General features: G+C 42.4%; 1 protein-coding gene across 1 annotated transcript in view; it reads right to left on the reverse strand.

Annotated features, from left to right (window-relative positions):
* The window catches only part of DOCK2 (dedicator of cytokinesis 2), a 308,188-nt gene that overhangs the window by 243,805 nt on the left and 50,127 nt on the right, over positions 1 to 14,256 (reverse strand). Inside the window, exons 18-20 of the mRNA XM_039353200.1 lie at positions 12,458 to 12,641; positions 12,273 to 12,370; positions 365 to 454 (exon numbers count right to left, since the gene is read on the reverse strand). Of these exons, the coding sequence (XP_039209134.1) occupies positions 365 to 454; positions 12,273 to 12,370; positions 12,458 to 12,641 (372 nt within the window). The remainder of the gene's footprint in view (positions 1 to 364; positions 455 to 12,272; positions 12,371 to 12,457; positions 12,642 to 14,256) is intronic.

Genomic DNA, 14,256 nt, shown 5'->3' on the forward strand with positions numbered 1-14,256 from the left:
TTTGAGGAAGCTGGAAACAATAGATGTGGATTTTTCAGATTCACATGGAAAAAAATTAGAACATGGAGAAAAAGTCTACGTGAGATTCTATCTAACAAATGGATTAATATCTAAACATGTGAAACTCCAATGTGGACTTAATTAATAACTATCTCCTGAAATAGATAATTCTGATGTTTCTAGTTCCACATAGATAGTTTACCCTGAATGCAAGGAGGCTAATTATAGCATGGATGAGAAGTGAAGCCATCATGCTCACTTTGGTGGCATCATGCTCTCTTGTGTCTTGTTTCTAAAAAAAAAAAAATGCAGAATGCTAGAAAAGAGCTTACTTGATTGAAAGAGTTGATACAGTAATCCTTACCAAAGCATCAAAGACAAGAATGTCATATGCGTCACTATAAGAATGTTCCATCATGATATTAAATAGGGCATCTAAAGTATCCTGGAGAAACTACAGAAAGGGAGAGAGGGAATGAAAAGAACAAGCAAATATGTTAATAGATTTGGCACTATGACAGGATAAAAATTCTTTGAAAAATATTATGATTTATCTAAGCGGAAAACATCCCACCTGGCCCCAGGGAAAGTGTTTCACACCTCAAAGAATTCATCCTGATAGCCCTGTCACCTGGAGCTTCACAACATCTTTGAAGATTTATTTTCATCAGAGCACACATTTAAGTCCAACAAGCACAACCATGACTATTACGTTGTATTTAATGCTAAGTTTAGCATCTTAGCTGTGAATTATCAGAAGGGGACTACAGCATGGCCCCTCAACATTTCTAAAGCCCACATCAGTTGCTTTTAACAGTGAGCAACTGTGAATGTTCAGTAATACTGTTCCCTGCCCAAAGTGGATGGATTTTATAACCAACTATGTTGTCAATTTGGTGCGATGGTTAAGGCATCAGGCTAGAAACTAGCAGACTGGGAGTTCTAGTTCTGCTTCAGGCAAGAAGCCAGCTGTGCAATCTTGGGCCAGTTACTTTCTTTCAGTCCTAGGAAAGAGACAATAGCAAGCCATTTCTGAAAAACTGCAGGGACTTGTCCAAGCAATCTCAGAGAATCAGATGTGATTGAATGGAAGGAGAAAAAATGACCCTTGAAACACAACAGTAGGAAATGATAAATCACTCTCTCATCTTTCTGTCTGTATTCTACACCATTATCCATATTCCTAGCCAAATAGGGAAAGAAAAATGAAAATATCCTCTATCCTTCCCCATAAATTCAGTTATTTTCTTCATTTCTTCATTTGGTTATAAGAAGCTTCAATGTAAGAGACAAATTTGCTTGATGCCATTCATCATTATCCCACTCTTTCCTAGTCTTAGGTCCCTCAATAGGTGCATGTAATTTAATTTAAATCTGATCATATCTGGGAATCTACGATGGGGAACAGGTGCTTTATTTTAATATGAATCCTGGGTCCACTTGAATATTCTGCATTGGAAAAACAGGTGTCATTAGTACTACTTAGGAACTTTAATATACCCATTGCCTTTTTCAATTGTTGTGAGGTGCCCAAACAGAATATTTACTTGTCTTTCCATTGAAATAAATGATCCAATAAGTAGGATATTTGGGAAAACCCAAAATAATTTGGATTTATATATTAACTGATTAATACCATTTATATTCAATTATTCTTTGTATTAGAATCTCAAGGAATCTACACACAAACACATACAAAATACAATGACAAACTGGACCAAATTCAGAAGAGAACAAAATGGTTGTCACAGTGAATGACTTCTTAAACAGGAGAAAGTCATGAGCGATCAATCTGTCACTGTAATCTTATTGACCTTTTGCTATCTATGGAATTAAGATTAATGATCAGTGGTGTGAACATTGGGGTAGAGGGTATTCTTGTCCTACTTATGAGCTTCTCAGTTGCTTCTGTTCAGCCACTTTGTGCCACTGAATGCTGGATATGAGTTTTTGATCTAGTAGGATTTTTTTTTTACAAAATTCCTAAGAAGTGTGGCTTATGGCAACTATAGAATATTTATCCAGTGAGCACTAGCTTGGGACTCATCCCAATATATAGAAGATGGAGATTACTTAAAACTTACGGTAACTAAACTAGGTTGTTCCACATTATAAAGGAAGGAGTCATCCACATTTGGGGGATAATTACCAAGAGATTGAGAAGTCTGGAAAACAAAACTTCTTAGCAACAGTAAAAGATTTTAATATATTTAGCCTACAGAATAGATGATTGGGGGGGGAGATAGGAAAACAGTCACCAAATATCTGAAAAGTTCTCAAATGTATGAATGGATTTATTCTCTATTATCCCAGAGGACTGGACCAAAACCAATGGATTACAACTCCAAGAAAGCATGTTTAGGACTCACCTCAGAAGAAATTCCTGCATATAACAGTTTTCAATCCTTAGAACAGCTCCCACAAGGTAATTAAGTTCTCCTTTATGAAATTTTTCAGGGGCTGGATGGTCATTTGTCAAAAATATTCTCGTGGATCCTGCACTGAGCAGGGGGTTAAAATAGGTAGCCTCTAAGATCCTGTTAAACTCCATAATCTGTTGAGTCTATGAATTTTGAGAACTGCCTGCTGTCCCTCTCAAAAAGGCTTTGACACATGATGATGAAGTAGTAAATTGATGTTTGTTTAAAATAAGACATTGTGAGTAATCTATGAAATCCAAACTTGCTACCCCCAAAAAGCACTTGTACTGCCTAATGTTTCTAAACATTAATTAAATTTCAAATGTTTGAAATATTAATTTTTAAGGTGAGAAATAAACATTTAAGTGCACAAATATATGAGCTACTGTAGAATAATCTGGCCCAATTTAGTTTGTTATTTATGCAGTTAGCAGACTGCATAAAGAAAAACAGAGATTAACCCCCTTGTTCTGTTCCTTGGTGATCATGCAGTTCCTCCTCTTTGCAAGGAACTATGTATTAAGACCCTGATTTTTTTCTTTTAATTCTTTGCAGCATTATAACCTCTACTCAATTTCATAGAAAGAACTCAGTCATGACAATGACAGATTTTACCACTGACTTAAATATTTTCCAAACAAGCTATGATATTCATATAACAGAGAAGGGAATTATCATTGAATGGTTTTTATTATCCTTGCAACCATGAGAACATTTTCTCTGTTTGCTTTTTGTTTTATTTGTACTAACAAAGGCAAGCTGTCTTTCCACCCAGCCTTGATATTCTGCTTACTATGAGTTAATCATGCATTAAAGACTAAAGTCTTGAATCAGGGGATCTGTTATTGTTACAAATGGGCACCCCCAGCATTTTTATAAGTTTGGGAAATGCTAAAGCAGCAGCTCACTGATTCTAGTTTAATCAAGGTGAATGTCCCCAAAGAATACTTACGTGAAGCTTCTGATCAAGAGAAAATGAGTTATGTTTGCTTTATCACATTAGTGCTACTACTGCTTCTCAAAACAGTATTTTGCAGTTATCTTCTTCACTGAAAAAATGGTGCTCAAAATGAGGATGGCAAGGAACACCCAGGTGGCCCTTGTAAAGGTAAAGTAGGGCTCACTTTCCAGTTTAATAAATCAAGTTTAAACACATAACGTTCACTAGCAATAACTGTGGGCCCAATTCAGCATGAAGGCTTTGGAAAGCAATACTTAGCATGGAGGAGCAATATGTTGGAGTAAGAAAACAGAATCATTCATTCTTAGAGTATACATCCCACTGCAGAATGTATCTGGACAGTTGTGGTTCTATTACCCAACATAAGATGTTCTGCTCTAGAACGTTACAAGGCAGATTATCTGCAGTGGAGTATGCAATTTTATAAAATTGTTCCATTTCTGTCTTGATTAGTGCTAGATTGAGTAAGCAGATGAATATGTACAGCTCTGAGTTGTTGTTGTTTAAACCAACTTGTGATTTTGCAGTGCTACTCTATTACATTTGGGCTGCCTGTATATGTTGTAATTCTTCCAGACTGACTGAATTTAGTTCTTTTAGAAGTTTCATAAAGCAAGCAGCAGAAAAAGTCACGTCTATTTCATTTGATCAATTGCAAAGATATAACAGATAACAGTTAAGAGAAATCAGTTGCATCTTGCTTAGCCAATCCAATCTTGGTAATAAAAATTAGACTAGTCTCTTATTCTTTATCCATTTATTGGGCTATTGGACATTTTTTAACAACACCAGAAAGAAGGGGTCAAGGGAAAGTTAAAAGAACATTGTGACTAGAACAAAGGATGGGAAAATATGTCTAATCCTTATTAAATCTCCCATGATTCACCATATGTTCCTTAACCTAACCAATATAGATTACTGCTCTCTTTCTCCCACCTTCTCATAATATAAAACCAGATTTCTAAGCACATTTTTATTCAACCTAAAATGAACTCAAATCTAAAGTGCTCCGTGAGCTATAATCATTCACAGTGAGTTTCAATTCTTAAAGCTAACATTCCTAGATTCAAGTGCTCCATATTGAAAAACAGAATCAGCGTTAAAAATTAAAACTAAAGATCCCATAGAAACTGTAAAAAAAAATGTCAGAGGCTAACAGGCAGGTAAAATTTATCTAAAATCTTAGATAAAAGTCGAGATGCCAGACATAAAATGCAAGAATATATTTACAGACATTTTCCTCTCCGTGGAATAAGACCCCTCTACTCTTTCAAAACTATGCCTAGCATACCTATGAATATATGCATGGTAATTTAAATAATTGCCCCTTGCTGTTCCTGGTTTTGGAAAAATTTCACATGCTGGCAGGCAGATGGCTCTTCAGTGATTTTATTTAGTTGATTGAAAGCATGGTGGAAGAATCTAGTGGAATTAATAGAATCTTTTCTATTACTGATTATTTTTCCCCTCAATTTGGTCTGGTGCCTCTTCAGATGCTGTGAGGCCTCCATCAGGTCTGGCTGAAATATAGTGCCCACCTTCAAAAGCTCTCTTGAAAATGTGTTTTAAGCCAGCATTTTCATATTGCATTATAGGAAGCATGTCAAACTCAGAATTCTGAATATCTGCACATTATAACTATAATTTATAAAGATGGATAAGGCCTGGAAAAAACAAAGAATTTTCCTGAGAACAAGAGTAAAACTAGTTAATGCCACCTGTCCAGAGATGCCACCTGTCCAGAGTTTGCAAGAAGAGGAAGGAAGGAAGAAAGGAAGGAAGGAAGGAAGGAAGGAAGGAAGGAAGGAAGGAAGGAAGGAAGGAAGGAAGGAAGGAAAAGAGGGAGGAAGGAAGACTAAACCTAATAATCCTGATGTGCTAAACCAACAACAAACAGGCACACTTTCTTGAAAAAAGGAAGGATTGTTGTCTGTAATTCTTCCTACCCTGCCCACACTGGAAGGGGACATCTCGTACTGTTTCCTGCTATTCCCAGACTATATAAGAGCCCATCTTTGAGAGAGATGGACAGTTTAGAAATATGAAATATAAATACATAAATAACAAGAAAGGTGTTTTTTTTTTCATTCAATGATTCAGTTCAGTTCCATGAGAAAACTCATGGCAGTTTTCTTGGCAAGGGTCTTCTCAGAAGTGGTTTGCCATTATCTTCTTCCTAGGGCTGAGAGAAAGTGACCAGTCCAAGGTCACCTCAATTTCTAAGTGACAGTTCTAGTATTGCTTGTATAAATTTTGGAAGGAATTTGGGAAATGTAACTTGTTTATTCAGCGAGGAAGCAAGGAACAACACAATGATTGGGTTTATACAACATGTTACTTCACAACAGATTTTCTTTGGTTTTAGCTTAATATATTGTGGTAATGTGATAATTGACATTTAATTATCATACCCTATTATAAGAACCAGTATACAGTGTATTGTTACAATAAATTGAATAAACCATATCTTTACAACCAGTCTAGTGTGTTATGTGAATAATACAAATCCTTGGGTCCAGAAAATAGTATTTTGCTCCCTCAGATGTTTTGGGAAATTATTCTGGGTAATTTCCACTTTAGTTGGCATTCAGCATACTTCCTATCTACCCATATATCCAGATCAGAGCAAACACATGCACCACTCAGTACAAAATTATAGCTAGAGATTTACTTCAATAATCAAAAAACCTTAAAAAAAACAGTTAATTGCCCAAAACAGAATAAAAGTCAACCTATTCCACATCTGCTGCCTGAAGTTGCTTTTTTACTCAGCTAACAGTGAAATCATCTCTGAAAATCTTTATCGTGTATTCAGTTCTTGCACCTACAGAAAACAATACATTCTCCAGCATGATTGGATGGAGAACCCATGGATGGGTTGTCTTAATCTATCTGCTCCAATTAGACTAAGTCTGAAATTTAGTACCGCCCCCTCTGTGCCAACTGCACCCCAGTTTTAGACTTAGTCTCTTTGCTCTAAGACGCGTTTTTTCTTCACTCCTGGAGCAGAAGACTGTGTATTCCTATTTTATTTTATTCCCTTTAGCTTAGTGCTAACCATTTTTATTAATAGATTTGATAATTTTTTTAAAAAAAAAAATTTTTTTCCAGTGATCATCCCAACCTGTAGCCTAGCAGGCTGACAGGCTGACGAACCTCCCTTTGGGGGGGGGGGAACTTTCCCTTTCTCCCTTTGAGAGCCTTTCAGCTTCACAATCAGCTTGAAAATTGGATTCCCAGAAGCAAGAGAAATCTCCTACCAGGGGCCGTTCCTCTGCATCAGAGGCTCCATTCTTCTAACCAGAGCCTGGAGGCCTTAGAGGCAGGGGTAAGCTTGCCAATTGACTGGGGGGCTCCGCAAGCGACGACGAGGCTCGTCAGGCCTGGAGGGAGCCTTTTCTAGGTCCCTCGGCCTCAGCAGACCGCCCCAGCAGCAGGAGAAAGTTTTTGGCACCAATCCAATTTTCGGAGCCTGGAGGCCTTACTAGGCCTCGGCCTGCCTCAGCCTCTCTCAGCTCACCTAATTCCGAGGCCTGGAGGCATTATCGGCCTCGGCCAGCCTCAGCGCCTCCCAGCTGACCATCCTAACACCCTCCGCTGTGCTAGGAGCCCAGGCGATTCTTCGGAACGAGAGCTCACCGCAGTTCAGGCCTCCGCTGCGCTAGGAGCCCAGGCGATTCTCAGGAACGAGGGCTCATCGCAGTTTAGGCCTCAGGCCTCAAGGCCTCCTTTCTAACGGCCGTTTTTGGCGCGCAGAGCTTGTGGCCACCATTTTGAATTACCTCCCGGCCGCCATTTTGTAACTTTCAGAGGCCCAGACTGCCTGCAGGATCATTCCAGAAGGCAGTTTTCTGACAAGTTGAGACAGAGACCTCTAGATTGATCAACCTTATCACCGGACAAGAGTGATTGGATTGGGGAGGGCCAGCTCATTCCGGAAGGACGCAGTGCCTACAAACCCCCCATGGCCCACCCCCCCTCACTGGGCCGGATCATCTCTGTTGGGCTCCCTTAGTAAGCTATAACGCTGAGGGGGGGTCGTTTTGCTGAGGTTGAGCCCAAAGCAGATTCATCATGGCAGAAAAATCTACCATCGCTGACCAAGAGGAATCATCCTACTAAGGCAAGTGGAAAGAATAACTCCAAACGAGCCAAGTCACGCAGGGAAACCACTAATCCACAGAGGTTCCCCAGGTCAGACAGGCACAACGGGAAGGCCCATTTTTGAACCCCTTTCCTCACATTGTGCCTCAGCCCCAAGGGCCTGGTCTCCCCCCCAGGGGAATTTCCTAACTAGAATCAGCCACAAGGGCGGCCCCAGGGACAGGCTTGACTAGCCAAGATACCCTTAATTTGGGCCCTCAGGCCACATTCACCCCCACTGCAGCAGGCTTCGCCCTCCTGAGAACCAGACTCTAAACCCAGACTACCTTCAGTCCATGATAGCCCAGGCTGTGGCTCAATTCATGGCTTCCAATGCCCAACAGCCACCCCCACAATCCATGTATCATTCCCAATCTCCAGATATCATGGATGAACCTTCATCAGATCTAGAATCAACAGGGGCTGAACCATCGGACCTGATTATGTCAGAGGACGAAGGTATCACTTCATCTGACCCCACCCCTCCTGTTGGTCTCTTTGACCATTCACTTTAATTCCTTGCTAATCAGGGCCTGCACAACTGCAAACCTCTTTCAAGAGCAGGAGGCCCCACCTGCAACATCCAAGGGTCCCCATGCCATATATACTGAGCCCTCAGCCTCTCAGAATCATATCCCCTTTTTTCTCAATATGGTTCAAAAACATGGGAGAATTTAGGACCCCTCTCAAGTCCTGGTACCATAGAGAAGACATTATTCAATGTTGCCCTTTCCCTGACCTCCCTGTTGGAGATTCCTGAGACTGATGAACCATCGAACTCATTGTTTTCCAATGCTAACATCCTGGGGATATAGATGGGGCACTTAGGGCGGAGAATAAAATAATTGACTCCACATTGCGTAGGTCCCATCTGGCATCAGCCTGGGCAACAAAGGCGGCAACATCCATGGCCTTCTTCTCCAGGGCTTCAGTCCTTGGGTTATGTGAGCTCCAGGACATGATCCCTCCGGACCAGCTCAGAGCTCACCAAAATCTGGGTGAGTTAGTGGCTACATCCCAGTTCCTAGCTGACGCTTCTCGGCAGATGGCTAGATACACTGTCCGGACCATCGCTGCAGACATCTCAGCGCGAAGGCTCCCTTGGCCCAGGAATTGGTGAGCAGGCACCAAGGCCAAGTGACGTCTGGCCTCTAAACCTTACACAGGTGGACATCTCTTTGGTAAGGCACTAGAACCATACTTAACTGAAGGTAAGGACAAACGTAAAACTCTGGTTAACTCATGTCACAGAGCAATTACAGGAGACAGTCCTTTCGACCACCTCCATCCTGGGACTGGGCCCGGGCATCTCTCTATTCCTTTCAAGGATCGTTCAGCATACAGAAGCAGACCACAGATCCAGGCCAAGCAGCCCCTTCGAGGCGCGGGAGGCCTTTCCTCTAAACGAGGCAAGTGATCTCACAGTCTCACCTCCCTTAGGAGCCCGGCTGGCCCTTTATTCCAGCACTTGGGCAGCCACCACTGCAGATGCGTGGTGTTAGACACCGTCACCCAAGGTCTGAGACTAGAATTTGTTCTCAACCACCTGACAAATTCCGCTCTTGCCCTATTCCAATGAGCAGGTCCAGGGCTGATCTTATGTCAGAGGCCATAGTTCATTATTACAAATACAAGCAATTGAACCAGTACCACAAGACCATGAAGGACGAAGGTTTTACTCAAACCTCTTCGTCATCCCTAAGACTTCGGGGGGCTGGAGGGAAATCTTAGACTTGAAAGGTCTAAACCTTACTTGAGGTATAAGAACTTTAAGATGCAATCACTTCAATCAATCCTGGCCAGCATCAGGCAAGGTGACTCTCGTACCTCAATAGACCTATATGCGGCATATTTGCACATTCCATTTATCTGATCACAGCAAATTCCTCAGATTCAGCTATGCCCAACGCCACTACCAGTACAGAGCCCTACCATTTGGCCTCTCATCGGCACTGAGGGTATTCACAAAGGTACTGGCGGTGTTCACAGCTCACCTTAGACAAGTTCCAATCAGAATTCAATGCTATTTAGATGACATACTAATTCAGTCATCATCATTCTGAAACGCTCAGTCAGACCTCGCCCTAGCCATCAAGGTTTTTCAGGAGCATGGTTTTCTGTTAATTTCTAGAAAAGTCATACTGTACCAACAACCCGGCTCCTCCATTTGGGCGCTGTTATAGACATGGACAATTGTACGGTCTACCTATCTCAGGACCGACGGAACTCTATTCAGACCCTTGTATGTCGGATCCGAAGGGACAGAGTAGGCACATTGGCCTCCCTATCACAGCTACTGGGGAAGACAGTCCTGCGTGCAAATTGTGCCATGGGCACACCTCCAGGCCAGAGAATTACAGTGGCCTTTCCTTCCATTTCAGAGACTTCACACCAGCACATCCCACCAGAAGGTCCGAGTTCCACGACCGGTGTTGAACTCCCTTCGATGGTGGGACTCCCCGGTGCTGTCACGGGGAGCAGAATTCAAAGAACCAGACAGGATTACCATTACCACAGACGCAAACCTGCTTGGGTGGGGGGCACACCTCCACATGCACTGGGCTCAAGGTCGGTGGTCCAACAGGACCTAAAGAACAAGACAAACTGGCTGGAACTCAGAGCCATACATATGGCCCTAAAGAGATTCAGCGATATAGTACAGGGCCAACATGTCCTGATTTTAACCGACAGCATTACAGCCAAGGCCCATGTCAACAGACAAGGGGGGACAAGGTCCAGGCCTCTCATGCAGGAGGCCAAATTGCTGGGGTCCTGGGCGGAACTGAATCTTGCCTCCATCAGGGCGGAGCACATATCCGGAGTGACCAACCAGCAGGCAGACTCACTGAGCAGAGCAACCATGAACCATTCCGAATGGCGGCTGGATCCGAAGGTGTTCAGAGAGATCGTGGACAGGTTTGGTTCCCCAACCTTAGACCTTTTGCCTCCCCCACCAACTCACAACTTCCCAGATTCCTTTCCGGGTTCCCATCTCCATCAGCGGAGGGAACAGATGCGCTCCGCAGTCCCTGACCCAGGGAACTACTCTATGCCTTCCCTCCTCTGCCACTTCTTCCTGCCATGATCAGGAAGATCCTTCGCAAATGAGCAGAGGTCCTCCTGGTTGCGTCGCATTGGCTGAGACACTCTTGGTTCGCCGACCTAATGGAGCTCTCCACATCCCCTCCAGAGAAGGTCCCAGCAAATCGCATTTCCCTCATTCAGGGGGAACTATGCCAACCAGTCCCTCAAAGGCTCCAGTTAACCGTCTGGCACTTGAGAGGCATGACTTAGGCTGAGACTCATATTCGTTGAAAGTCATAGCTATGATTCAGCAATCCAGGCGACCCTCGACGAATACAATATACGATGCCACGTGGAGAGGCTCCTGTAATTGGTGTTCGGTTCAAAATTGACCTTTCGGCGGTTTCAACGCCAGTTATCTTGGAGTTCCTGAGGGATGGTCTAGACAAGGGGCTTTCTACAAGCACCATCCGCAGGCAGGTAGGAACACTTGCCACAGTTATTTCCTGCGGTAATGAATCCTTAACACATCACCCTATGATACGCTCCTTCCTAAAAGGAGCTAACAACGCCAGCCCATCAACTGTACATGGATACCCCTCATGGGATCTTCATCCGGTTTTATAGGCTCTTGTTTCACACCCTTTGAACCTATTGACACTTGTTTATTCAAACAGTTATCGATGAAGGTGGCACTTCCTGTTGCTGTAACTTCAACCAGAAGGATCTCTGGACTGGCTGCTCTTCAGTGAGGAAGGACCTGTGTACTTTCCATAAGGACAGGGTAACCTTTAGGCTAGACCCCTCCTCCGTGACTAAGGTTAAGTCCTTGTATCATAGATCTCAGGAAATAGTTTTGCCAGACTTCTGTCCTAACCCATCTAATGACATAGAGGTTCAGTGGAAAAAATTGGATGTGCCCAGGGCTTTAGGTTGTTATATACAGAGAACCTCATCCTTCCACAGAACAGAGGCTCTGTTTGTGTCCTATCACCCTTCATCACTAGGTCAGAGGGTTTCTTCACCCACAATACACAGGTGGATTAGAGCTTGTATTTCTCTGGCATACCAGACTCAGTCACTGCGAGATCCCAGGCATATCACGGCCCATTCCACCGGGGCGCAGCTACTACAGCTGCCTGGTCTACTCAGGCCTCCGTAGAGGAAATTTGTAGAGCAGCAACATGGGCATCGCCCTCTTCCTTTGTCTGTCACTACAAGATGGATATATATGCATCTTCTACGGCTTCATTTGGCCGCAAGGTTCTAGAACATGCATTAACATCGGATGGGACCCAGGCCCAATCTAATTCCCCATCCTAGAGACACAGGGCTTTGGTATGTCCCATCCGTGGGTTCTCCATCCAATCATGCTAGAGAAAGGGGCGTTGTCTTACCTGAACGCCTTTTCTCAGCATGATGATGGAGAATCCACTCCCTTCCATTAGGTCAGTTGGCCTGGTTCCCATATTGTTCAGACGCGTCGGACTAAAGTCTGAGTATTGCCTTAGCCTAAAACTGGGGTGCAGTTGGCACAGATGGGCGGTACTAAATTTCAGACTTAGTCTAATTGGAGCAGATAGATTAAGACAACCCATCCGTGGATTCTCCATCATCATGCTGAGAAAAGGCGTTCAGGTAAGACAACGCCCCTTTCACACAAATATCTCAAAGTTCTCACCGAACTGTGATACATAGAAAGCCTTCAATGAAAGAAAATATACCTTCACAATTTCTTCACCATCTACAATCTTCAATTTTTCTAAGTTTTCCTTCAAGAGCTCAGGTTTCATTCGCCACTTCAAAAGGCCCAGTAAACCCACTACAGAAAAGAGAAGGAACATATTCAAGTACAAAAAGACAGAGAATACTTTTCAAGTACAATATAGAATATTAGGGTTTTTTTTACCATTTTGAGTTAGCTTAGTTGAGCAAATGAGAGTTGAAATGGCAAAGGAATCTCTTGAGCTTACAGAGAGCCCTCCGATAATGCTTGAGCTCCGACTTAAGGTTGAGAGTTTAGGTTCTACTTGACTGCGGGTTGAAGGGAGGCTCAAGTACATGTTGACATCTTCCATTTTCTTATTATCACCCTTGAAAACAAAGCATTAATGAGATGCACTGACTTCAGATGAAATTAAGCAGAACTTCTGTGATTTTGCTGTACTCATCCAGTACAAACTCCTCACTACCAAACATTTCTACATGATAAGCCACATGTTTAAAAATCTGAAGTGAGACATGAGAAAGCAAAGGTCTGCAGTTGATAAAGAAAGTGACAGTTCATAAATCCTTGTACATGTTGGAACAATATGTACATCTCCATCCTGGGCCACTCAAGCAATGTCAACAAGGTTCTTTCCTGGTACCTGGATATTATCAGGAATTGGGGGGGGGGTGCAGTAAGCCTTTGTCTCAACCCTGGCAAAACTTTGTAGCTGTGGATTTTAACTCCACCCCCTGCCCTTAGTTCTATCCCTAATTCTTCCTGGGTGTGTACTTTCAAAGTCAAGCTCTCCTTGAAGAACCGGTGGCAGGTGGGGATGGGGGGAGGTGCACTTTGCGCAATTTCAGCCTAATCACTAATTATGCTTCTTTCTGGATTGGGAAGAATTTGCTTATGGTAACTCATATTGCATTCCATTTGGATTATAGTAATTCACTCTACATGAAGCTGTCCAGGATCAGTGTTGAGAAATGGGCTGCCATATAAATTATTTAAATAAATTAAAAAGTATGTTGTTGTTGTTAGTTTCAAAGTCATATCTGACCCATCGCAACCCCATAGACAACCTTCTTCCAGGCCTTCCTGTCCTCTACCATTTAAGCTCACGCCTACTGCTTCAGTGACTCCATCCAGCCAACTCATTCTCTGTCATCCCCTTCTTCTATTGCCCTCAATCTTTCCCAGCATTATACATTTTAACATATTCAAGTTATGTAGATAAAGGGGCTTTGCTGTAATGGATTTTCAATGTTTTGCTATATTAAAGTGGAAGTACTCTGAAAAAAGTGAGAAACCACAAGGTTATTAGCTGTTAAAGGACTAAAGGGTTACAACCAGGTTAACTGAAAGACCATGCCAGTACTTGCATTAAACTATTCCACTGGCATATCCATTCTGCATTTGACTCCAAGTAAACCTGCCGTAGAAAAGGGATTAAATAATCATAAAATAAAATAAAGTCACACTGTAGATTAAATAAAGCAGTTAATTAATCTAAGTTATGGCTTTCTTTAAAATGCCCAAATTGGTCTTTAATGCCAGGATCACACTTTAAATTGGATAAGTGAATCAATAGGCAGCAAGTGTAAGTAGTACAGAATTACTCATATTACCATGTTCACCTTTTTCAATCCCTCTTTAACCATAGCTCAGTGCAATAATCCAAACTGGTCATTAAAAAAGGTATACAGTATCATTGTTGTAAGATCTGTTTTCCCCAGGTAAGCTTTCTTCTCTTCAAGGAAACCTTGAAAATACCCATTAATGAGTTATTTCCAAAATGAAACCACTCTGCTTACATGCATGTTTATGGCCAATAATTTGCCAATAGACTCTAAGGCTATGTGGAGCAGCAATGCTTCGCTTAGTATGGTTGACTCCATTCCAGCTGCTGGAGTAAGCTACTTCAAATCAGTGTCTCAGCATGTTCTGCCTTTACACCCTCTATTAAAAGCATCAAGGCAGGGCACTTTGCTTCAAAG

The sequence above is a fragment of the Crotalus tigris genome, unplaced genomic scaffold (assembly GCF_016545835.1).
Source record: "Crotalus tigris isolate CLP2741 ecotype Arizona unplaced genomic scaffold, ASM1654583v1 scf7180000017568.12009008, whole genome shotgun sequence".
Taxonomy (NCBI): Eukaryota; Metazoa; Chordata; class Lepidosauria; order Squamata; family Viperidae; genus Crotalus; species Crotalus tigris.